Source organism: Ailuropoda melanoleuca, chromosome 1, assembly GCF_002007445.2.
Source record: "Ailuropoda melanoleuca isolate Jingjing chromosome 1, ASM200744v2, whole genome shotgun sequence".
In the NCBI taxonomy this organism is placed as follows: domain Eukaryota; kingdom Metazoa; phylum Chordata; class Mammalia; order Carnivora; family Ursidae; genus Ailuropoda; species Ailuropoda melanoleuca.
This window is the reverse complement of record NC_048218.1, coordinates 52923935-52949021: the sequence shown is the minus strand read 5'-3', so window position 1 is coordinate 52949021 and position 25087 is coordinate 52923935. Positions and strand designations below refer to the sequence as shown.

General features: G+C 39.1%; 1 protein-coding gene and 1 pseudogene across 1 annotated transcript in view; both read left to right on the top strand.

Moving 5' to 3' along the window:
- Positions 1 to 25087, top strand: part of MORC1 (MORC family CW-type zinc finger 1) — a 156077-nt gene that overhangs the window by 45197 nt on the left and 85793 nt on the right. Inside the window, exons 10-14 of the mRNA XM_034665385.1 lie at positions 6173 to 6252; positions 7019 to 7089; positions 9224 to 9288; positions 12507 to 12650; positions 14800 to 14954. Coding sequence (XP_034521276.1) covers positions 6173 to 6252; positions 7019 to 7089; positions 9224 to 9288; positions 12507 to 12650; positions 14800 to 14954 — 515 coding nt within the window. The remainder of the gene's footprint in view (positions 1 to 6172; positions 6253 to 7018; positions 7090 to 9223; positions 9289 to 12506; positions 12651 to 14799; positions 14955 to 25087) is intronic.
- On the top strand, positions 22680 to 23134 carry LOC105241707 (annotated as a pseudogene).

Sequence of the window (25087 nt, the reverse complement as noted above, 5' to 3'; positions counted from 1 at the left end):
CCAATTTATGTATCTTAATTTTGTATCTTGAGGCTTTACCGAATTCATTTATTAGTTCTGATAGTTTTTTTGGTGATCTCTTTAAGTTTTTTTTTAATATGTAGTATCATGTCATCTGTAAATAGTGACAGTTTTACTTCTTTCTAATACGGATGTCTTTATTTCCTTTCCTTGCCTAGTTGCTGTGGCTAGAATTTCCAGTACTATGTTAAATAAAAGTGGTGGTGGGAGTGGGCATCTTTGTCTTGTTCCTCATCTTACAGGGAAAGCTGTTACCCTTTCACCATTAACTATGTTTCCTATGGGTTTGCCCTATTTTTATGTTGAGGTATGTTTCTTCTAAACCCACTTTGTTGAGAATTTTTATTGTAAATGGATGTAGAATTTTTTCAGATGCTTTTTTCTGTATCTAATATGATTTTTACCCTTTGTTTTATTAACATGGTGTATTACATTGATTGAATTGCGGATGTTGAATCATCCTTGCATCCCTGGAATAAATCCCACTTGATCATGATGTATGATCCTTTTAATGTATTTTTGAATTTTGTTTGCTGATACACTTTGTTGAGGACTTTTGCCTCTGTGTTCAACGGGGATATATTGGTCTGCAATTTTCTTTTTTGATGGTGTCTTTGTCTGGTTTTGGTATCAGAGTAATCCTGGCTTCACAAAATGAATTTGGAAGCACTCTTTCCTTTTTAATTTTTTGGAATAATTTGAGAAAGATAGGTACTAACTCTAAATGTTCGGTAGAATTCACCTGTAAAGCTTTCTGGGCCTGGACTTTTGTTTTTTTAGAGTTTTAAAATTATTGATTTAATTTCATTACTTGTAATCTGTTCAGATTTTCTGTTCTTTATAATTCAATCTGGAAGTTTATGGGTTTCTAGGAATTTACCTGTTTTTAATAGGTTTTCCAATTTATTGGCATATAATTGTGTGTTGTAGTTTCTTCTGATCCTTTGTATTTCTGTGGTGTCAGTGATAACTTCTCAATTTTCATTTCTGATTTCATTTATTTGGGTCCTTTCTCTCTCTCTCTCTCTTTTCCTATTTTTGATGTCTGGTTGGAGGCTTATTGAATTTATCTTTTCAAAGAAACTTTTTAGTTTGATTTTTTCTATTGTTTTTTAAAATCTCAATTTCAGTTATTTCCTCCCTGATCTTCATTATTTCCTTTCTTCTACTAACTTGGGTTTCATTTGTTCTTCTTTTTCTAATTACATTAGGTTGGATTGTTTATTTGGGATTTTTTTGTTTCTTGAGGTAGGCCTCTATCACTGTGAACTTCCCTCTTAGACCTGCCATGGTGCATTCCACAGATTTTGTCGAGTTGTGTTTTCATTTTTATTTGTCCTAAGGTATTTTTAAATTTCCTCTTTGATTTCTTTGTTGACCCCTATTTTTGTGTGTTGTCAGTTTTCTTTTTGTAATTTCTGGTTTAATACCCTTGTGATCAGAAAAGATGCTTTTTTTTAAAGATTTTATTTATTTGTCAGCACGCACACAAGCAGGGGGAACAGGGGGCAGAAGGAGAAGCAGGCTCCCTGCTGAGCAAGGAGCCCAATGCAGGACTTGGTCCCAGGACCCTGGGATCATGACCCGAGCTGAAGGCAGATGCTTAACTGACCGAGTCATCCAGGCGTCCCAAGATGCTTGATGTAATTTGAGTCTTCTTGAATTTATTGAGACTTGTTTTGTGGCCTAACATGAGATCAATCCTGGAGAATGTTCTATGTGCAGTTGGAAAGAATGTGTATTCTCTTTGGGATGAGATGGTCTATGTATGTCATTAAGTCCATCTGGTCTAATATGTCATTTAAGACCAATGTTTACTTACTGATTTTTTGTATGATGATCTACCCATTGATATAAGTGGGGTATTAAAGTCCTCTACTATTGTACTGCTGTGGATTTTTCCCTTTATTTCTATTAATATTTGCTTTTATATATTATGGTACAGCTATGTTGTGTGCATACATATTTATGAATGTTATGTCCTCTTCTTAGATTGACCCTCTTTATTATTATGTAATGCCCTTCCTTGGCTTGTGTTACAGCCTTTGTTTTAAAGTCTGTTTTTCTGACATGAGTTTTGCTATTTCAGTTTTCTTTTTGTTTCCATTTGCATGGTATATCTTGTACCATCCCTTCACTTTCAGTTCCTTTGGTCTGAAGTGAGTATCTTATAGGCAGCATTTAGATGTTTTTGTTTGTTTGTTTGTTTTATGTATTCAGTCACCCTGTGTCTTTTGATTGGTGCGTTTAGTCCATTAACATCGAAAGTGATTATTGATAGGTATGTACTTACTGCCATTTTATTAGTTGTTTTCTGGTTATTTTTGTAATTCTTCTCTGTTCTTTCCTTCTCTTGTTCTCTTCCCTTGTGGTTTGATGTTTTCTTTAGTGTTATGTTTTGGTTTCTTTCTCTTTATTTTTTGTGTATGTGTTACAGGTTTTATGGTTACCGTAGGCGTTATATATATTGGCTTGTATATGTAGCAGTCTATTTCAAGATGATGGTCACTTAAGTTTGAATGCATTCTAAAACACTACATTTCTACCCACCCCCCATGTTTTGTTTTGGACAGCATATTTTTTTATCTTTTTATTTTGTGTATCCCCTTAACTACTTATTGTAGTTATAGTTGGTTTTACTATTTTTGTCTTTTAACCTTCATATTGTTTTTTTTTAAAGTGGCTGATCCACTGCCTTTACTATATATTCATATATACTATATATATAGCATTTGTGTGTATGTGTGTGTATGTGTGTGTATGTGTGTATATACACATTTATTTTTTTACCATAGTACGTATTTACCAATAAGATTTTTTTTCTTTTTTTCCATTGAGATTTTTTTCTTGCATATATTTTCTTATTTCAAGTTATGGTCTTTTCTTTTTCCACTTAAGGAAACCCCTTTAACATTTCTTGTAAGGCCAGTTTAGTGGTGATGAACTCCTTTAATTTTCTTGCCTGAGAAACACTTTGTCTCTCCTTCAATTCTGAATTATAACCTTGCCATGTAGAGTGTTCTTGGTTGTAGGTTTTTTCCTTTCAGCACTTTAAACATATCCTGCCACTGTTTTCTGGCATGTAACGATTCTCCTGAAAAATCAGCTGTTAGCCTTATGGGGTGTCCCTGGTATGTGACAATTTGTTTTTCTCTTGTGGCCTTTAATAGTCTCTCTTTATCTTTATCTTTAAATTTTGCCATTTTAGTTATCTGTCTTGCTGTGAATCTCTTTGGGTTCATCTTGTCTGGGACTCTCTGAGCTTTCTTCCCCAGGTTAGGGAAGTTTCCAGCCATTATTTCTTCAAATAATTTTCTGCTCCTTTCTCTTCTCCTTCTGGGACTCCTGTAATGTGAATGTTAATACACTTGATATTGTCTCAGAGGTTTTTAAGACTATCCTCATTTTGAAAAATTCTTTTTTCTTTTTGCTGTCCTGACGGGGTGGTTTCCACTATTTTGTCTTTCAGTTTGTTGATTCATTCTTCTGTATCATCTAGTTTGCTGTTGACTTCCCTTTAGTGTATTTTTTCGTTGCGGTTATTATATTTTTCAGCTCTGATTGGTTCTTTCTTATATTTCCTACTCTTTGTTGAAATTCCCACTGTGTTTCTCCAGTCTTCTGAGTTCAGTGAGCATCTTTATGACCATTACTTTGAACTCTTGATCAGATAAATTACTTATCTCTGCTTTATTAGGGTTTCTTTTCCCTGGAGTTTTATCTTGTTCTTTCATTTGGAATGTACTCCTTTGTCTCCTCATTTTGTTTGACTTTCTGTGTTTATTTCTATGAATTACATGGAACAGTTACCTCTCCAGGTCTTGAAGTAGTGGCCTTATATGGATGGGTGTGTTCTTTGAGTAGACTGTGTGTGCCTGATGGCTTTGAAAGGCCAGATGGAAGGGTGTGGGCTGGGGTGTGCCATGCCAGGTTGCCTTGGCAGGGTGGTTGGATCAGGCACAGGCTGGGCACATCTCAGAGCATGTTGGGGCTGCTTTGGGGGGATGGCTGAAGCTGGTGTGGGCCAGGGACCTGGGACATATGCCCTAGTAGGATGGCTAGAGTGTCCGGACCCTGCTCCCATTTTTCTGTGAAGGTGGAGGGGGAACGTAAAAAATGGAACTCATCCAGGTATCTTTGACCCTGGAGAGATTCCAGAAGTTTCCCACCCATTTGGTAGATGCTCTAGAATTTGTAAATGGATTTCCTTCATTTATAGTCTTATTGCTCTTCTTGTGGGTAAAATTACAGTTGCTTTAGCTACTTTTATCCCAAGATCTCTAACAAGTTCAGAAGAGAACTAGATAGGAATTTTTGGTGGCATATCATTGGTTTCATTCCTTGATCATATTCTGTTCAATATTTTTTATCAGTAACTTGGATAAAAAACAAACATGTTTGAATTCATATTTGACCCTGAACTAGGAGGTATGTCTTCCATTAAGCATAACAGAAACAAGATATGAAAGAGTTGAAGTCCAAAAGATAAATGTGGTATAACTAATGTACAGACCTGAGTTCAGATTTTAAAAATCTATCATGTAAGCATAGACTTAACAGTGATTTACATGGAAAAAAATAAAAAGCATAGATGTCTTAATTGACCACAAGGTTAGGATAAGCTGATAGTGTGACAGAGTTGCTAAAAATGTTTATGGAACTTAGTGAGCAGAACAAGATGGTGATAGTTCTGATAAACTGTATTCTGCCTACACCGTGTCTGGAGCGCCATGTTCTGATGGGGATGCTTTGGGAGGGACATGGATTTACTAGCTCATAGGAAATGAACTCTTTGGTATGGGGTCATTGATGGAATTGGCCATCATTTTATGGAGGAGAGAAGGGCCTGAATGACAATGTGTTAGCATTATCATGTGATAACTGGAACTCCAGAGGGCAGAACTTGGATGGCTGGATAGAAGTTGAAGACAGAGCTAGTCTAGCTCAGCATGATGACAGTGTTGGGTTGTTTTTGCAAGGAAGAGACACAGATTACCTTTTTCCATCGGTGTTTAGTATAACGATATTCAGAGAAGTGACGTTAACAGAGAGCCGTCACAACTGCCTCACCACCACCTCTGACTCAGTGTTTCCAGGGGGAGTGTTCTGGAGAAATGAAACAGCAGCCCAGTGTTGCTCTGGATACAGCCATGGGCATATAGATTAAGTCTCTCCCTCTGCCTGAGCAAATGCCACTTTTTAGACGTCTGAAGACATTTTGGCTTCCAGGAATGATCTGCAAGTCTCTGTCCATCTCTTGCTGAATGTTTGATGCCTTTCTAAACATGGAAGGTATCAGAGAATGGTGAGCTCTTGGGTCTATGGGGTAAGAGGCAAAAGTAACAGAATGAGGTATACAGAGCTCTTGGCATTCTAAAACCCAATATTCTGGAACTTTTTCTCTGCATAATGATTTAAACCAATATTTAAAATCCTGAGTTCCAGGAATCCTCTATAATGATGCATAGTTTCATCTGCATTCAGGGAACTTCTGTTCCAGAGGGGGCTTTTCTCACCTATACTTTGCTCTGACTTTGAATTTATGGAAATATGTATGTATGTATGTGTGTGTGTGTGTTTTTAAATCTATTTATTTGTTCTTTTTCCTTGATTGTTCTTTTTCCTTGATTGTTCTAGAGTGTCATTGCTCTCACGAAAACAATAGGCTTTGAAAACAAGCTTCTTGAGCAATAAAGTAGAAAATATGTTTTGGTAGTTTAAAATGATAATGTGTTTTCTGAGCATTTTGGGACTGGGAGAACTGGTTTATCCAGTGTCTGTGACCTGAGTAAGAGGGTTATGTATATTAACTAGAAACTTTGATAATGGATCAGTTACATAGAAATTTTTCTTTTTAAGAAAATTATCCTATTTTACTTGTATAAATGAACATTCGTATGGGCAGAAATTTTGTTATCTCTCTCCTGAAGTTCCCTTACAAAAGCAAAATTGCCAAGTATTAAAAGGCAAGGAATTTCTTCCTATTTATAAAATTTGCTGGTTTATCAGTTGGGCACAACTTATTCTATGAATCTTTCTCAATAATTATATATATCTGGAGTATATACTCTCCCTAAAGAATATTCTCTAAGTATTATGTACTTTAAAATGATCATCTGACTTGATTATGTTCTTTCTTTTTTCTTTTCAGAAAGTATCTATATGTCACATCTTCTTTTAAAGGAGCATTTAAAAATGAAGTTAAGAAGGCAGAAGAAGCAGTGAAGATTGGTATGTAATTATCTATGGGCTAATCATTATTGTTCACTCAACCACCATTAATTGTACACTTATTCTGAGATATATACTCTTCTAGCATTGTGGGAATGACCACCATTACAAAATTCCTGCTTCCGAGGAACTTCATAACACATTTTTCTGTCTCTGGCTTTGTTTAATTGTGGTGTTATTTATCGTTTTAACATATGTTGCTGTATCTTAGTATTTATTGTTTATTATTCCAGGTACACACTTGGAACTAGATTGATATATATTGATATATATTGGAAATTCTGGTTGGCATGATGCTGAGTTAGATCATTTTAGAGACTAGCATTACATGCACTTTAAGAAGGAATGTTTTACACATTCACTCCCCCCCCGCCCCCCCAACGAGACAAAGCCATCCTTTCCCAGGGTCCAGGAGCAAGGAGTAACTTTAATCTATAGTTCATGGATTTTCAGAGAGTTTTCCGTCAGTCAAAGATTCAGTCGTATCTCTTTAATTTGTATGTATACAGTTAGGCCCTGTCAACTGCAGTGTCTAAGAGGAAGCCCTGTGTGGCTGCCTCCACCTGGCATGAGCGAGAGCTATGGAAGGAGTATACGATTTTCTGAGATTATTGTCTGTAAGCCATTCTCACCATAGTGCATGTGTGTGTGTGCATGTGTGTGTGTGTGTGTGTATGTGTATACTGCTCATATATATATATACTGCTCACTTAAAATTGCTTGAAAGAATTTCCTGGTGGTATAATTATCTTGCTTCTGCTTCCAGCTGAACTTGTATTGAAAGAGGCACAAATCACAGTAAACCAGCCTGACAGGACTTCTTTGTCTTCTGCCAAGGTAGGCCCCATAGTCTTCTTAAGTGGCAAAGTGTCATTTGCTTTTTCCTGCACACAGTAGTCTCTTATCATTTACTTCCTAAACTTTTACGCACAGACAAGCTCAGAAGCTGAAGTTGATTTTAACCCAGGTAAACAGAACAGAGGCATGCTGCCAAGGGAGGGGAGAGTCAGCGGTAAGAGAAGGCTGAGTCTGAGAGCAAAGCTAAGCAACGTGGGGTGAATTTGGAACAGTGGGGAAGAGCACCACAGCTCATTTCTTTAAAATAAAAAATAATAAGAGAAAAGGAGAAAATAATGAAAAACTAGCAGAAAAAAGTAGCCTATCAAGTTTGCTTGAAAATTTCTTTTCAAATTATTGCTCCCTACAGACCTGAATAAATGGGGAAAGCAAGGAGAAGACTAATAAGCCATCTTTTTTTCTGGGGCTAGGAATTATGTGCTATAATTATGAATATTAATAACAGTACTTCCCGCTTACAAAGCTCTTTTCTTATGAGTTGCTCCACACAGTTCATAAACATTTGCTGTAATCCTTGCAATACGCCCATGAGTCAGATAGGTTATAAAGAACGATTATTATTAATTATAATGCATGGCAGCTAAGGAAAAGAATATTGCTGCAGGACATGTATTGTAAGTTTGCCAGCTTTTACCAAAAATGTGATACAAAGCTTTCTACCATGGTGAGTTAAAGCAACCTTTTATTTGCTTGCATATAAAGGAATACCAAGGTGTAGGGAGGAAAAAAAATGCCTCGCTTCACCTTTCCTTCATCCTTTTCTGCAGACTGAGTATATGAATCCTTTCTGTGATTTGCCCTTGAACTTCAGGGACAAGGGCTGTGTCTGATACAGAGCTCTCTCATATCTAAAGATCACGATTAGGGAATGAAATCAAAGAGTAGCACCCGGTGATGCCCCAAAGTTATCTATGGCTTCCCAAAATTCTCTAACTTTTTTTCTTTGCAATTATTATTTTAAGGTAAACGTAGACCTATCTTACTGTTACTGATTTTTAAAGAAAAGTTTAAGCTTTTTAAATTTTGTCTCAGAGAAATCAATTTCCTTGGCTTTATGTAATTGAGAGACAAGAGAGACTTTTTCTAACGGGTCAGGACCTTGCTTTCTTCTTGCTTTAGCCTTACCTCTCAGTGCCTCTTTGCTCTGTGTTCTGAGTGCATGGACAGGAAGGGTGGGGAAGTCTTTGACCACCTTGCTTTGTTGCTCAGCAAAGAGAGCAAAGCAGAATGACCTTGGCTTCCAACCTCTTAAATTCCTTGAGGCAGTTGAGTGGTTGCATTTGAAGTGAAATACTTACCAGTCATTTTACCATTTGCTTTTACTTTAGTCAGTGAAAATAATGTTCAGTGAGTGGTATACTCACGGAATGAGACGCCCATCTTTACCATCACGTGAATGGAGCACATTAAAAATCTGTTGTTATTTGTGAAATAATAACAACGCATTATTTCTTTTCTGCCTGGTTAGAGGGAGTGTACTAGAGATAGGGCAATGAATGAACCAGCACATCAAATTAAAAGAGAAGGTAAGAAAGACAGGTGGGCATTGGTATTGAGGTGCTCCTATAGGGTTGGGCTGTCCTATAAAGGGACAGCTTGGGGAGTATTTGGGGTATCTGAAAGTTGATATAAAGGAGTATGGTGACTGACAAAATTTTTTAATAGTAACTTGGTTTTTCCTGAAGTAGCTTTAGTGATTGATCATGTGATTTAGGATTTTTTGTTGTTATTCTCACAGACAAAAGTCAAAGTCATCACCAAAGTACCAGTACGGTACCAGTACATCGAATGACTTTGCTAAGCTTTTGTATAATTTGTGTGAAAGACAGTGTGACATTACAGGGAGCAATGACTTTTTAAAAGGCGGAGAGAATATTGGAATATGTGCAAAAAGAGAACCGTGGGCTAGGATTTGGTGTGTCCTCTTAGCTCCTGGAACTGAATCATTTATCAAGTATTTATTGAGTGTCTACCGTGGTACAATTGCATTAGGCCATGTGACCTATCACTGTTACCCTTGTGAAACATTTGGATAATAGGATAATAAGTATCAACTCAGCTTTCATTAATTTAATGGAATTATGTTCTCTCCTAACTAAATGTACTTCTCCAGGACGTCTTACAGAAAGCTTTCGAAGATGTAGAAGCAAAGCGTAAGATTCTTAAAGAGAAACAGAGGTACGATGTATAAGATTTTCTGTTTGCCAGAATCCTCTGCACTTTGATAAAATAAATTCTGATTTCCGAGGAGGCAGACTTGGTGCTTAATGTGATAGCTTCTCTTTCTCAGCCTATGACGTTTTATTATATTAAGCATAATATGGTCAAAATCCCCCAACCACATAATCAATGAGAGTATTTATAAAATACATATTTGCATGCATACATGCGTTTACATAATGTGAAAACTTCTGAATACAGAGTGAAAAATTAGCTCGTTCTTCGGTTGAGGAAATAACTGTGCCCAGAGGATCAGCTGACTACTTTCTCTGTGTCCTTTGGCAAACGCTAACCTTTGAAGGGTTGGTCTTGGTTTCTTTTCTCTTCTAGTACTGCTTAAAATTTAAAATTGAAAATGTTTCAAATAAACGTATTACATATATAGTTAAAATAAAAATAGCAAGCCTAACTTAGAAAACCATTCTTTACGTTTGTAAAGTTGACTTGGTCTCCAGCTCAAGTGTTAAACAAGTTAAACTGAGAACATTCAGTGTTGTCTAAGTAAGGCCAGACTTTGAAAATTGGGATAACTTTGAGAAAGAGATTTGTAAAGAAGTATTACTAGTTTCCAGAATTATTTTTTGTGAACTGTGAAATGCTATATAACCGTAACTTTCCTCAAAACTGAAATTTGATATGTTAACTATGCATTTATCAAAATAAATACTAAATAAATCTCATAGAAATCTTCATTAAAAAGTAGCGTCCTCTTTTTTTTTAAAGTTTGTATTAAAATTCCAGTTAGTAAGCATAAGCATACAGTGTAATATTAGTTTTCAGGTGTGTAATATAGTGATTCAGCACTTGCGAACCTCACCCGGTGCTCATCACAACATGTGCTCTCCTTAATCCCATCACCTGTTCCCGGCCCCAACCGTCAGTTTGTTCTCTGCAGTTTAGAGTCTGTTTCTTGGTTTGTGTCTCTCTCTCTCTTTTTCCCTTTGCTCATTTGTTTCTTAAATTCCTCTTATGAGTGAAATCATATGGCATTTGTCTTTCTCTGACTGACTTGTTTGCTTACCATAATATTCTCTAGCTCCACCCATGTTGCTGCAAATGGCAAGATTTCATTCTTTTTTTATGGCTGAGTACTATTCCAATGTGTGTGTGTGTGTGTGTGTGTGTGTGTGTGTGTGTGTACACACATCACATCTTTATCTATTCATCAGTTGATGGATGCTTGGGCTGTTTCCATAGCAAAGCCCTCTTAAAAGTTTTCAGAAAGAAAAATCTGGTTGATGAATTGTTTGTAGTTACACTGATATGCAGGAAAGGTGATATACATTTAAGAAAATTTTTTTAAAGATTTTATTTGAGAGACGGAGAGAATGAGCAGTGGGGAGGGGCAGAGGGACAGAGAGAGAGAAGCAGATGCCCTACTGAGCAGGAATCCCTACGTGGAGCTGGATCCCAGGACCCAGAGATCATGACCTGAGCCAAAGGCAGACGCTTAACCAACTGAGCCACCCAGGCGCCCCGACCTACATTTTATTAATAATAATGCCACTTAGTTGGTATGAACTTGTTTTTTGGAACAAAATGCTTTTAATTTATTGGGTTTTTAAAAAGATTTATTTATTTTGAGAGAGAGAGAGAGAGAGACAGCAAGCATGAGGGAGAGAGAGAATCTGAAGCAGACTCCCCACTGAGTGCAGAGCCCAGTGTGGGGCTTGATCTCACAACCCCTGAGCTGAAACCAAGAGTTGGATGCTTAACTAACTGTGCCACCCAGGCGCTCCCCAGATGCTTAAAATAAATAAATAAATAAAGACAATCAGTGTGCCAGTGACTATTGCAGAGTGATTATGTAATATATTGCAACACCCTGTTTTGAGGTCCATTGCATAGTATTCTTTTTTGTTGAAGAGTAAAGGTTTAATATTGAATATACATTTTTGGGGAAAAGTGTGATTTGTATATATTTGACCCAACATGTATGTGCTTAAAAAATACATACTATGTTAATCCAAGTCAATAACTTCCTTTAAAGTCTAATGTACTCTGTATATCCTGTCTACATAGAAGGACTAATAGGACTTTTTCTTTGTCCTTTAATGATAGATGTATTTAACCAGTCCAGTAAGCATATTTATATCACTTGTAATGGTATGTTATCATAAATTTGAAAAGAAAAGGCTGTTTTTGTGGAATGAGGAGAGCTACAAGATGGGTAGAGGGGAAGAATTATATTGGGTACCATTCTTGGTAGGGAAAGGAAAATAACATCGGTGAGACATCTGCTCTGTTCCAAGTTTATACTTAACATTCTCTCTTCCAGTCCTTATGGCATCCCAAATGGCTAGGTATGTATTATTCCCATTTTTCAGAAGAGACAGAGTTGTAGTGACTTATCCATGGTCACACGGTTGTTACAGAGATGAGCTTAGAGTTGAAGCCAGCTCCGTCTTTCCGATTCTTACATCCAGGCACTTCTCACGGCTCCAGGCAGCCTGCTGTTACTACTGTTGTTTCTATCATATTCTGCTGTGTCTTAATTTCTGTTTTTACACTTTTAATGGAAAAGTCACATAAAACATAATATAGCAGGACAGAGTCAGAAAAACAGGAGCTCATGTCTGTTGCCCTTGTAAACTTGCCTTATTAACTTTGATTTACCTTTGATTTTGGAGAAAGAGAGAAGGCTANTAACTTTGATTTACCTTTGATTTTGGAGAAAGAGAGAAGGCTACACACAGAATATCTTTTGGCACATTCCAATCTATATAGGATATTGAGAGGCTGGAAGTTAAAACCACATCCAGTGTTTAAAATAACCTAAATTTTAAAAGAGTCCAATCATCATTTCCTCAAAAATGCTGCAGTGTACACACATATGAGACCACTTAACATTTCACCAGTCTTTGGCACTTTCTAGTTCTTGTAAATTGAGGTTGGCAAATGAGGTTGTTTCTTAATGAAGGCCTTCTTGTGTTTGCCTGGTATGGCCATCATGTTTATCCAGAATACTTGGCTATGGAGAGATACTGAGTGTACCCACTAGGTTTTGCAAAATACCTGGGTATTTTATATATAGTCCCTTTGATGTTTACCTTCTCAGTTTAATTATTGGCAGTTTATAAACTATATTTTTATATAGTTTTTATATAAAAAACTATATAAATATATTTTTATATTTTAATAACAACCTTTTTTAACTTTTCTAAATATGATGCCAGAGAATTAAAAAAAGCAAGGACACTCTGCTTGTTCTTTGGAGTGAACATAGAAAATCGAAGCCAAGCTGGGATGTTCATTTACAGTAATAACCGCCTGATCAAAATGCATCAGAAAGTGGGCCCACAGTTGAAACTGAAGTCCTTGTAAGTATGTTTTTGTTTTCAGAGGCATAGGCAGGATGGGGGAGGCTGCAGTAAGATTCTGTCTGTGGAGTTAGATGAGTGATTAATCATGATGGGAGCAGGTGTCATGTCCCCTGTTCACCCTTCCCATCAATGCACAGGCATTAATCTGCCTAATTTATAGTATCGGCAGAGCTGCATGGCTGTCCTAAGGCAAAAGCATGCTTTGGGAAATTTTTTCAGTACATTTCCTGAGCACCTTGATGTGTTACCATTTCTTGCACTGTCTCCTTGGGTTAGGTTCTTAATATTGTACCATTAAAAATAACATAAGCATAATAAAGAAATTTTAGGAAAGAAAAATCCATAGTCTTGTAAAGCAACCCTGTTAACATTTTGTGCAACCCTTACATGTGTGAGTTCTTGCCTGTTACCTGCACGAGCGTGTATTATTAACACTCTCCAGCCTAGTTGGCTTCCGGAGTAATACGTCCTGGTGCTTTCCCGATGGTCTGAAACTCCACGGGCTGCTGTCATCAATTATGTAGAGAGTCAAAAAATAAAGGATAATTGTGACCAGTAAAATGGCTCAGAGGTCAAACACAATAATCGTGGCTAGGAGAATGGCTCAGGGGAACATTCTTCATCTGATTTCTCACTCTCGAGGAATTAGCAGTTCATTCACTTGTTCATTCAGCAAGCTCTCATGTTGCAATATCGTGCACCAGGCACTGCCCTAAGCTCTGCAGACAAGGTGGTGAACAGCTGCTACCCTCTGCTAAGAAACTTACAGTCCAGTCAAAGGGACCAGTATATAAATACGTATTTTTTAATATTCTGTGGAAACAGCGAGAATGATCTGTAAAAAAAAAAAATTAGTTTACTCTCTTGTATAAAACGCCACTGCGTGTTGAATAGAATTGGTTACCCTGCTCTTTCAGTGATCTGGCCTCTGCCTGGCTCTGGGACAGTCCCTCCCTTCCCCACCGGCAGCTTCCTGTTTCTCACAGATCCCAAGCTCCCTTGCTCCTGTGCCTGGTGCCTGCCATCCCTCTGCCTTGAACCTTCTGTCCTCAGATCTCTGTAGTGCTGGTCTTGGTGTGTTACTTAGGCACCAGCTCTAAAGTTTGCTCCACAGGAAGGTCTTCCTGGACTGTCTGATTAACGGTAGGTCCTGCTATCAGCACCCCACCTTATCACTCTTCACATGTTACAGCACCTGCTTTATTTTGCTCCTACCTCTTAAAACCATCTGAAATGATCTGGTTACCCTTACTGCCTGTCACGCTTCAATAGAAGAGAAACTTTATAAGCAGGGACCTTGTTTTTCTTGCTCAATATGGCATTCCTAGTTCCTGAAATAGGGCCAAGTGCTATGGATGGATGGATGGATGGATGGATGAATATATGCTAGAGGCAAGCATCAGGAACAAAAAGAGTATTAGGAGGGGTCGTCAACCAAACTGGGGGAAGTTGAGTCAGGCTTCCTGGAAGAAATGATGCCTAAATGTAGACTTACAGAATGAATAGTGAAGGGAGGGCAGGGTGGAAGGGGGACAGTATGGAAAACATCATAGGCAGCAGCTCCACACTGGGAAGGCTTGGTCTGTGTGCCTTGCCAAGGGAAGTTGGGAGAGCTAGACAACTGGATGCTCTTTCCCAAAGCAGGGAATCTAAGCAGAATACTCTGTCACATTGCACCCCTCTGCAATGGTGAGGAAAAATCCAACCTGACAGATGAAATGAGGATGGAGAAAGTCACTCTCTGGCCAGATCATTAAAAGGGTCATGTCAGTTTATTTCAGCAAAACATTGTTAGTGGTGTCTAATGCTAAAAAGCTTCCTCTTCCCATCAACCCTGATTCCCACGTAAGGTTTAGGTTTGGAAAGGGAGTCATATTAATTTAGTAACAGTGTGCATTAAGAGATTTTTTATTATGAGACCAGACATACCTAGGATTACCATAGATTTATGTAACAAAATACAGTTTTGACTTGTTAAACTTTGACATGGTCCAGACCAAGTGAATCAATTTATTTGTTAAAAAAAAAAAATAACAAAAACCCAAAAAAACCACAACTGATTTCAAAAGACCATGGTATATTTGCTTTTTCTTTTTCCTTAGCTAAGTTTCCCAGAATTTACTTATGTATTTATTTATTCTCCCAGACTTGGTGCAGGCGTGGTTGGAATTGTTAATATACCGTTGGAGATCATGGAGCCATCCCATAATAAGCAGGAATTTCTCAATGTCCAGGAGTATAATCATCTGCTAAGAGTCATGGGGCAATACTTGGTCCAATACTGTAAGGACACCGGGATCAGTGAGTATTCAATAGTCACAGTAAGAGATACGTAATCAAGAGTCAACTTATGTGATTTCTTTAAGCTGGAATGATTGCTCTGATTGAGGCAACTGGCAGCCCAAAGCCCTGAAAGAGAGCTCCTTTTATTTATTAAAATAATAATAATAGGGACACGGGGGTGGCTCAGTCGGTTAAGCGTCTGCCTTCAGCTCAGGTCATGATCCCAGGGTCCTGAGATCGAGTCCCATGTTGGGCTTCTTTCTCAGTGGAGAGTCTGTTTGTCCCTCTCCCTCTGTCTGTCTAGTGCTCTCTCTCTCTCTCTCTCTCAAATAAATAAATAGGATCTTTTAAAAGTAATAATAAATAAGAGAAATGAGAAGGGAGCCAGTCTCAGAATCTTCTCCAGAATATTATGTGAAAAATAAAGCAACAAATTAAAAACTGAAAGAGAAGGGCAGTCAGCAGAAAGAGAGCTGATCATGGAGGAAGGAAGCAGAAGTTGGCTTGAGGAAGGCCTAAGGGGCCACTCCAAGACTCTGCGGTGTGGGAGGGAACACGTAGTTCCATACAGACCGGAGAAGCTCCCATAGCATTGATATATCATGCCATCGCATAATCATTGTTGACCCTGGATAATTGTAGATGTGTGTTAAACCTTGTTTTGTAAGGCTGACAAGTTTAGAATATGTTAATGAAGATTTCCATTAAAAATCATTGAAATAAATATATTTGGAAACTTTTTAAGAAAGATCCTATTTATTTATTTATGACAGAGCATGTGAGTGTGTGAGCAGGGGCGAAGAGCAGAGGGAGATGGAGAAGTAGGGTTCCTGCTGAGCAGGGGAGTCCGACACAGGGTTAGATCCCAGGACCCTGGAGTCATGACCCGAGCCGAAGGTAGACGCTCAACTGACTGAGTCACCCAGGTGCCCCCCGTTTTAAAAATTTTATTTATTTATTTATGAGAGAGAACGAGTGCATGAGCAGTGGGGAGGAGCAGAGGGAGAGGGAGAAGCAGGCTCCCAGCTGAGCAGGGTGCGCATATATTCCGAAACTTTAAGAAAAACTTTATTTATCTGGAAAATTCGGCTTATTCAGACCACTTCATTCCCCAGAGATACCTGAACAATGAGATGGTGTGCTGTGCATTAATGAAATAAACTTCCTTTAAGTTATGCAGACATAGGGCTTCATTTATGGAAAGAAATAGGCTACTGTGTTCAATGATTTGCATGAAGTATGTATAATTCATGCATATCAAAAATTATGTCTCTACCCCTGAGACAACTTGAAATCTTGCTGCTCTACTTGAAGTTGTGATTTTAGAATATTTTCTTTTGCACTCACTTAGCTCAGTGCTGAAATTTTCTTACAGCAGTGAAACAGGAAAGAGTACAGGAACTCGGGAGAAAAAGCAGAGCGGGAATGAAGGTGCGGGCACTGATTTCTGCCAAAGCTGGGTTTTCGTGTCAGGGTCTAAAATGTACTCAGCGTGAGCAGCATCACATCACCTGAGAGCTCGTTAGACAGGCAGCATCTCAGACCTGCCGGCCCGCAGTCTGCATGTCGGCACGATGGCCAGTGATCGGTAGGCACGTTTGAGTTTGAGAAGCACTGCTCCGTAGAGTATATCCATGTACCATTTGCTTAGCATAGACATACATTTTCCACGTGTATTTTTTTCTCATAGATGTGTCTGAAGTTATACTGAATATAGGAATGAGTACCTTACTTGGCAGGTTATACTTAAAGCTGTAGAAAACAGAGGGCTATCAGAGTGAGATATAAATCAAGGATCTACTCTCTGGTCTTGAAATGCTAGCATGACATAGTGCAAAAGAAAAAGCATTAAGCATTTGAAAATGGTGTGACTTCTCCATTCTCATAGTTTCTCTGTAACCTCTTTCTTGTCTCACTTATCCTTGCAATAAGGAATAACCTCAGAAAGAGGCATGAAACTCAAAGGTGATAGAAATGATCTCCATCCAGCCCACACTTCCTCAGGATAGTCGTATTGAGTCCTGTTCTGGGGAGGGCTCTCTGAAAGCCCCTTTTCCTGGTGTGGGGGTGCCCTCCTAACAACTGTACTCTTAACTTTTGGGTGTCACTTGTCTGCTTCCCCCCCTTTCCCCAACCCTATCTCAGCCTAATTTTTTCAGAAACTTTTCAGTGGATGTACTAAGATTCACAATAAGTTAGGTTTGGCCTTTTGGCTGGAATTGCCATCTTCCAGTAGATCGCCGAAATGACCAACACAAAGGGAAAGAGGAGAGGTACTTGCTATGTGTTCTCTAGGCCTTTTAGAAAACATGGTGTTGTTCCTTTGGCCACATAACATGCAAATCTACAAGAAAGGTGATATTGTGGACATCAAAGGAATGGGCACTGTTCAAAAAGGAATGCCCCACAAATATTATCATAGCAAAACTGGAAGAGTCTACAGTGTTACTCAGCATGCTGTTGGCATTGTTATAAACAAGTTAAGGGCAAGATTCTTGCAAGAGAATTAATGTGTGCATTGAGCATATTAAACACTCAAAGAGCCGAGAGAGCTTCCTGAAGCGGGTGAAGGAAAATGATCAGAAAAAGAAGGAAGCCAAAGAGAAGGGTATTTGGGTTCAGTGGAAGCGCCAGCCTGCCCCACCCAGAGAAGCACGCTTTGTGAGAACCAACCAATGGAAAGGAGCCTGAACTGCTGGAACCCATTCCCTAGGAATTCACGGCGTGATAAATGTAAAGAAAATAAAAGACCTCAAGACTGTAAAAATGTTTCTCTTAATTGAGTAGAAGTGTGGTGTCCTTTCACCCCCAGAAATATTTAAAGCAAAAAAAAAAAAAAGTTAGTTTGCATTTTAATTATTTTTAGTTAATACCATGTTGTTTTCTTAATTTCGTAATTGCCTATGAATTGATTCCTGGCTGGGGGTGCTTTTACAAAAGGTGTTCCTCAAGAAGGAAGTCAGGGAGTGGAGAAAGGAGAGCGAGCATGTGTATTTGTTCACATATATGATGACCTCATCCCAAAACTTCCTTATCAAACTGAATCAAGTAATCGAGGTCAGAATTGGTAGTTTCAGGAACTGTGCTGAGAAGATCGACCTTCAGGGTCTTTGTGTATTAATTCCCACAGGAATAACCAAAGTTATCTAATGCTTGCCTAATGCTCTAAAAGCCAGTATTGAAAAGTATTTGGGTAGATTTTTGCCTTATAAATAAAAGATGCAATCTTTGTATTGGCTATAAATCTGATCTGTTTCTATGGAAAATTGAGGCCTTGTAAAAATCAGATCCACAGAAAGGGAAATGGAGAAGTAATGACTTTGTGTCATTTATCAAATCTGCATTTACGTTTGGCACAGTTGATGCTAAGAACCTCAGATGTATTTCTTTTGTCTTTAGTCTGACCGCACCTCACTGTCTGCTACTATGTTTCCTGAAGCTTTATGCATCCTTACAGTGAAATGGAAATATTGATCATCAGCTTTCTGGAGTAGGGAGAGAAGAAGGAAAAGATAGAAAAAAAAATCAAATGAAATTTGCATTCAAACGGAAGGAATGACATAGAAATTTATTCTAACCTTTTCTAAACTGGATGAGAATACAGCTGATGTGCTACGTGAAATCTGGGGCATAAAAAGCATAACCTGTCCTAGCAGAACTCAAATGATAGGGCCTTAAGGGGAGTAAGGAGGCTAAAAATCACCTAAGCCAGTCACCCCCTTGATGCTTTAATCCCATCTACTTTACCCACCCCTGCCTCAGGCAAAGTGGACCACCGTTTTAAGCCCCAGCGAGGGTTTCCTGTGAAAGAAAAATGGCTACTTCTTGAGGCAGCCTGTGAGTCTCTGCACAGCTGTATTAGAAAAATACATGTCTGGGGCGCCTGGGTGGCACAGCGGTTAAGCATCTGCCTTCGGCTCAGGGCGTGATCCCGGCATTGTGGGATCGAGCCCCACATCAGGCTCATCCACTATGAGCCTGCTTCTTCCTCTCCCACTCCCCCTGCTTGTGTCCTCTCTCGCTGGCTGTCTCTATCCCTGTCAAATAAATAAATAAAATCTTTAAAAAAAAAAAAAAAGAAAAATACATGTCTGTATCAAAGACAAATCTGTTTGTCATGTGCTGTTTCATTCACTTACCTATGGTAGGCACAGAGTGTTCTAGGACGAGCCCGTCAGACATGGTCCGTCCTCTCTGGGAGTTTGCGGTCTAGCAGGCTAACACCATTTGACAATTAGAAATGGGATTGGTGCCCAACAGAGAAGAATGCTGCAGCCAGCGCTCAGGAGCCAGAGAGGCCTCCTTGAGGAAGTGATGTTTCCTAAGGATGCGGAGGAGTTAGCCAGGTCAACAAAAGTTTCCCCTCTTGGGGCCGTGAAGGATAGCCCGGAAGCCTTTCCAGATGACAGCCCCCCAGGTACTTGAAGACAACCTTTCTGTCTCTCTTCAGCCTTATTTTATCCTAACATTTCCAAGTTCTGTTGCCATTCTTCCTTTGATGGGTGTGAAATATATTCACCAGCTTAATGTTATAGTTTATAAAGTGTGCTGGTCATGTAGAAACAAAAATTTCAGATGAAACCCAGCCTTGAATAAAATGGGATCATCATCTCTTTCTTCTTAAGTTGTAATTCTACTGATGCAGCCTGATATATTAACTCTCAGTAAGTACATTATTGACTTTCAGTCTTTTATTGCCAATTAAAATTCTTAATAAAATTTTTAATGTGTATTCTTGTTAAGCCATACATCTCCTATATTTTTTTCCAGTGTTTTTGGACCCTAGACTAGAATCATACATTTAGTCCTATTACATGCTATCACCTTATTAGGCCTATCCTTTCATGAATCTCTTGTTGACTTCTAACTAATATGCTGTTTTTCCAGATAAGTTTGGGCCGTATTTTCTCTATGATTTCATTTAAGTCCTGTGGCATAGGATAGAAAAATCAAGCACTTGGCCTTCCACTGACGATCTTCACTGAGGTAGAAATGGGATACTGGATAAATAAATTAATCAGTTACAAATCTTCCTAGGTAGACTGTCATCTCGCTCACGTCAATTTCTCTGTGTATAATTTTGAAAATGAGAGGTAATATTTGTTAGATGAATAGTTATTTAAAAAATAGATAATGCTTTACGTCTTAGGTTGGGCTGCTGTAACGAAATACTATAAACTGGTGGCTAATGAACAGCATAAATACATTTCTCACAGTTCTGGAGGCTAGAAGTCCAAGATCAGGGTCCCAGTATGGTCACATTCTGGTGAGAGCTGCCTTCTAGTTTGCAGACTGCTGACTTCTAATATCCTCACCCTGTAAAAAGAGAGTGAGGTAGTTCTCTGGCTTCTCGTAAGGGGACTAATCCCATCATGAGGACTCCCGCTCACATGACCTAATTACCTCCCAAAGACCCCACTGCCAAACACCATCACATTGGGGATTAAACTTCAACATACGAATTTACTGGGGATGCAAACATTCAGTCCATAGCACTCTAATAGCTATTGTTAGCTGCTGATGACAAATACTGTTTTCTTATGATGTGGTTCAGTCTCTATGATCTCAGAAAGGCACTACAAGAAAATGAGATGCAACGTTTCTGCTAGGGATACATGTTGAGTGAGGAGGTCTATATAAATATTGAAAGGTGAGACTATGAGACAAGTTTATTTGGAGATGTAGGTCAAGAAATAATTCATATCTCTTCAGTTTTTGAAGTTACAGATTTTATGTATTTTATTTCATTTAAAAATATAATTTCAATATTATGTTATTTTTTTAAAAAGATTTTATTTATTTATATGAGAGAGAGCATGAGCAGGGGGAGCGGCAGGCAGAGGGAGAAGCAGACTCCCCACTAAGCATGGAGCCTGACCCAGGGCTGGGTTCCAGGACCCTGAGATTATGACCTGAGCCAAAGTCAGACACTTAACTGAATGAGCCACCCAGGCACCCCTTATATGTTATGTTTTAATTTGAAATTTTTCATTTTGGTATTACGGACTAAATTGTTTTGTCAGAATTCATATGTTTTAGTCCTAACCCCTAGTACCTCAGAATGTGACTGTATTTGGAGACAGGGCCTTTGAAAAGGTGATGAAGTTAAAATGAGGCCGTTTGAGTGAGGCCCAATCCAGTCTGACCGGTGTCCTTACAAGAAGAAGAAATTTGGACAGAAAGAGCCCAGGGATGGCTGTGTGCAGAGAGAAGATGATGTGAGGAAGTACATTTCCATTGCTTACGCCACCCAGTCTGGTTTTTGTTGTTGTTGCTGTTATGGCAGCCCTAGCAAACTAATAACATATGGGAAATTGTGAAATTAGACAGAATTAAAGAGAATATAATGGAACCCATAAATCCATCTATCCAACCTCAACAGTTATCAACTCCTGGGCAAACTCGTGTCATCTATATTCCTCCTACTCCTCAACAACTAGATTATGAAGAAAATTCCAGACATTATATAATTATGTCAAATGTATTTATCATATATTTTTAAAGGAAAGAACTCTGTTTAAAAACATCACAGTACAGATATAACACCTAAAAATTATCAGTACTTCCTTAATACCATAAAATATCCAGTCTGTTGTTATATTTCTCATTATCTCCTGTCATAATATAATTCATGGTCCTTCTTACCTATCTCCATATTTCTCTTTCTCCCTTGTTTTTCCTTGCAATTTATTTGTAGGAAAAACTGGGCTGGTTGTTTCATAGTATTCACATGCTCTTAATTTTGCTTGGTGCATTACTGGATATGGCTTAACAGGTTCTTTCGTTCTGTTGGTTTTTATGCAAATTGGCAGAAGCTAGCAGCTTGACCAAATTCAGACCTGGTGTTTTTCATTTGTTTTTTTGTCAAGATGCTTCATAGGTAGTATCTTGTTCTACCGTCAGGTTGTCCAGTTCTCTCTCTTTTAATGATATTAGCAGTTAGTGATCAATGCTTAGATCCCTTAGGAGTTCCAAAATCTTCTATTCTAATTCTATCATATTTTTATCATTTATCAGCTCTAAGACTTCTATAAAGAAAAAATTTTTCATCTTCCATTTGGTCACCTATGTTAGTTTGTATTTTACTGTTTGACAGAAACAATGTAGAGCTATGTACTGACAAAAAAAAAAGCATTGAGTAAAAGCTTGATTAGAGATAAAATTAAAACAATAAATATGATAGAGACATTTACCTGACTTATATGGCATAAATATGTACTCTGCTTAAAATCATTACTTCATGCCAGTTCTCAGCAAATAGCAGGATGGTTCAGGAGTTCATTGAATTGATTTCTGTTTTAAAAAAAATCACATTCTTAGATTTTATCCATTTATACTGCTTTCACCTCTTAATTGAAATTATCACCATCCACAGTACTTAGGCTTCCTTTTCTTTCTGACTGCACTTGTATTATCATGATAATTACATTTTTTACATCTATAGTGAATTTTCATGCTAAAATATCTCAGAGGATCTCACCTATATTGCAAATAAAATGCTAAAAAGCCTGGTAGCCTTCTTTTGTCTGGAATTAAATATACTCTTATTCTTCCAGTCTGATTTCCCTTGCCATACAGAAGCGAGACCTCAGAACTCTATTAGTCCACTTATGTGTGCCTTAGTAAAGAAGAGTAGGTTACATCTTAATGACTGAACTTGAAACAACGCAGGCAGAATTAAACGTAAGTTGCATTAACACAGAAAGTAGGTTGTGTCGGCCAGGGTCAGAGTGCATGGAGGAAATCATCAAGTTCCCCATCCTGAAACTAAATGGTCAGACCATGGAGATCGATTATGTCCAGCCCACAGTGCACCCACAGCTTACTCCATTCCATCCAGAGCTCACTGGGATTATTCAAGCTGTGGTGGATGGCCTGCCAAGCCTGCAGCAAGTGCTGGAGAGGGTCATCCAAATGTCAAGTCAATTTTTGTCACTTGTGGAGACTGGGATTGAAAGTCCTGCTCCTGGGCCAGTGCCAGTACTTGGGTTTGCCAGTGGCAGACTGTTTCAAGCAGTGGATTAATCTGAAAAAGGCTTGCAGGTTCGCCATGGGCTGCTGGCCCAAGAATGGACTTGTGGACACGAACAAGGGCCTCAGCCTGTAACACACAGGCATTGATGACTGTTAACAATGTCAATATCATGAAGGCATTTGCATATCAAGGCTTCATTGTCAAGCAGACATCACCATTCTGATTGGCCAAGGACAGGATGGGGCAGGACGGGGTAGCTGCTTGGCCCAGCCCAGAACCCTTGTTTCTCTCACCAGAGGGGAAAAGGGAGAGCGGCACAGCTCTACATCCAGAGTGCCCCCCCAACCTGCCCTGTAGACTTGTGCCCTGGGTAAGGGCTTGGCCACTTGGCCCTTCTGGAGCAGACCCTTGTGTCCCCCACCCCGCCCCTCAACCTCAGCCCAGGATTAGCCCCTCCCATTATGGGCGTGGGCTAGGGGGATCCAGGCCCTTACTCCTTCCTCCCTGGTATACACAGGCTTCTGCTGGAGCCACCCAGCCCCCCTGAGCTCCCTCCCGTCCATAGTGCATGGTGTACGGTGAACCCAGGACTCCAGGACAGATCAGGCCCCATCTTGTGTCTACCCCCATCCCTGCTGTGAATGTGCCACTGAATAAAGTCGGGGATATAAGGGGAAAAAAAAGTGACTGAATCTTTAGATTTCTGAGGACATTAAGTCAGCAGGCTTTGTGTATGTCTGAGTAAAGTAAGTCCTGGCAGAAAGATAAACTTTGCTAACCCAGATATTTGGGAGAGTGAGCTGGCCAGCTAGGCAATTGCCCATAATGACACAGAACTCTAGCACTATGCTTTAGATTAGCTTATTATGTCTAATTTTAATTTCCTCATTATAGAGGGAATTAGAAAAGTTGAGTGTATGCAAGAAAAGCAGTGAAAATGATTAAATAAAAATATAACCTAAAAAGAGAAAGCAAAAGTTCTTTCTTCCTGAGGGAAGACACAGAAGAAACCTAACTTTCTTCAGTTTTGTTTTTGAAGGCTTTTTGTCAGGGGCCCCTAACCCTCTTCCTTCTAGTGTCCAGTGCACACAACAGCATGTTTTGGAGCTGGGAGCCAGGTAGCCCTAGGGGACTTAGAGAATGGTTTGGAATCTTCAAATCCCTGTCTACCAATAATTGTCTACAATGACATTGTACCTTATACACACATATGCTACAGTTTTTCCAGTATGTATAGGTGTAGTTTGGGTGGTAAAATCTAGAATCACACAGGAGTGTTACTGAATTCAGTTTATTTTTTTGTCATGTATTTTCTCGGGTCGAGGGTGGGGGTCTAGTGGTTCTGAACTTATTTTGAGGCTTAAGGAGCTTCTCGTGGGAAACCACTGATACAGAATGAGAGAAAATGATGCGATGTTGCCAGGTGAGGTAATGAAGTTGACACTTCCAAGGAGTTGGACCCATTCCTTAGGTTCCTGGAGCTTTGCCCGGAACCTGCTGTGCTCACACTTGAGTGAAGTGAAAACATTCTGGCCGTGGCTTTCACCTACTTCTGTCACTGACCATCCCGGTGAAGTGAGACTTGACCACTGTACTCCACCCAGGAGCCAAGGCAAGCAATGGGGCCGTACGCAGCTTCACCGGCACTGAAGACCTCTTGCTTTGCTGTCCATCAGTTCAAGTGGAGTCCTTGGGGAAGTGGTTATGGAGCAGCTCTTGTCAGGTGCCCTGCTGACTCTCTAAGCCGCCATAGCAGCTCTCCCTTATAAGTGGCCATTGGCCTCACGATCGTCCTCAAGAGTGCACAGGTCTCACTAGGAACTGATTGGGGTTGGTATGTTGGTTGAAACTGGTTTGCCATCCCTACCCAACTGACTGCGTCATGAATATAAATGATCAGTGATTACACATGGATCAACTTAGGGAAGGGTCTGATGTCTGGCTTAGCTAAGAATGAGGGGTAATGATAAACAGGACGATTTCAACAGAGCAGGAGGCATGATTTATAATTCCCTGAGAATGGATGTGTAATTTCTATCTCAGGAGATCTTTCAAAATAGAATATAATCATCTGTTTAGTTGCAGAACTACCTGAAGTCAGGGACCTGATTTAAGCACCTTCATCTTACGATTTTCCTGGTGCTTTGATTTCGTAACTGTTTTAGCCTTCCTTATT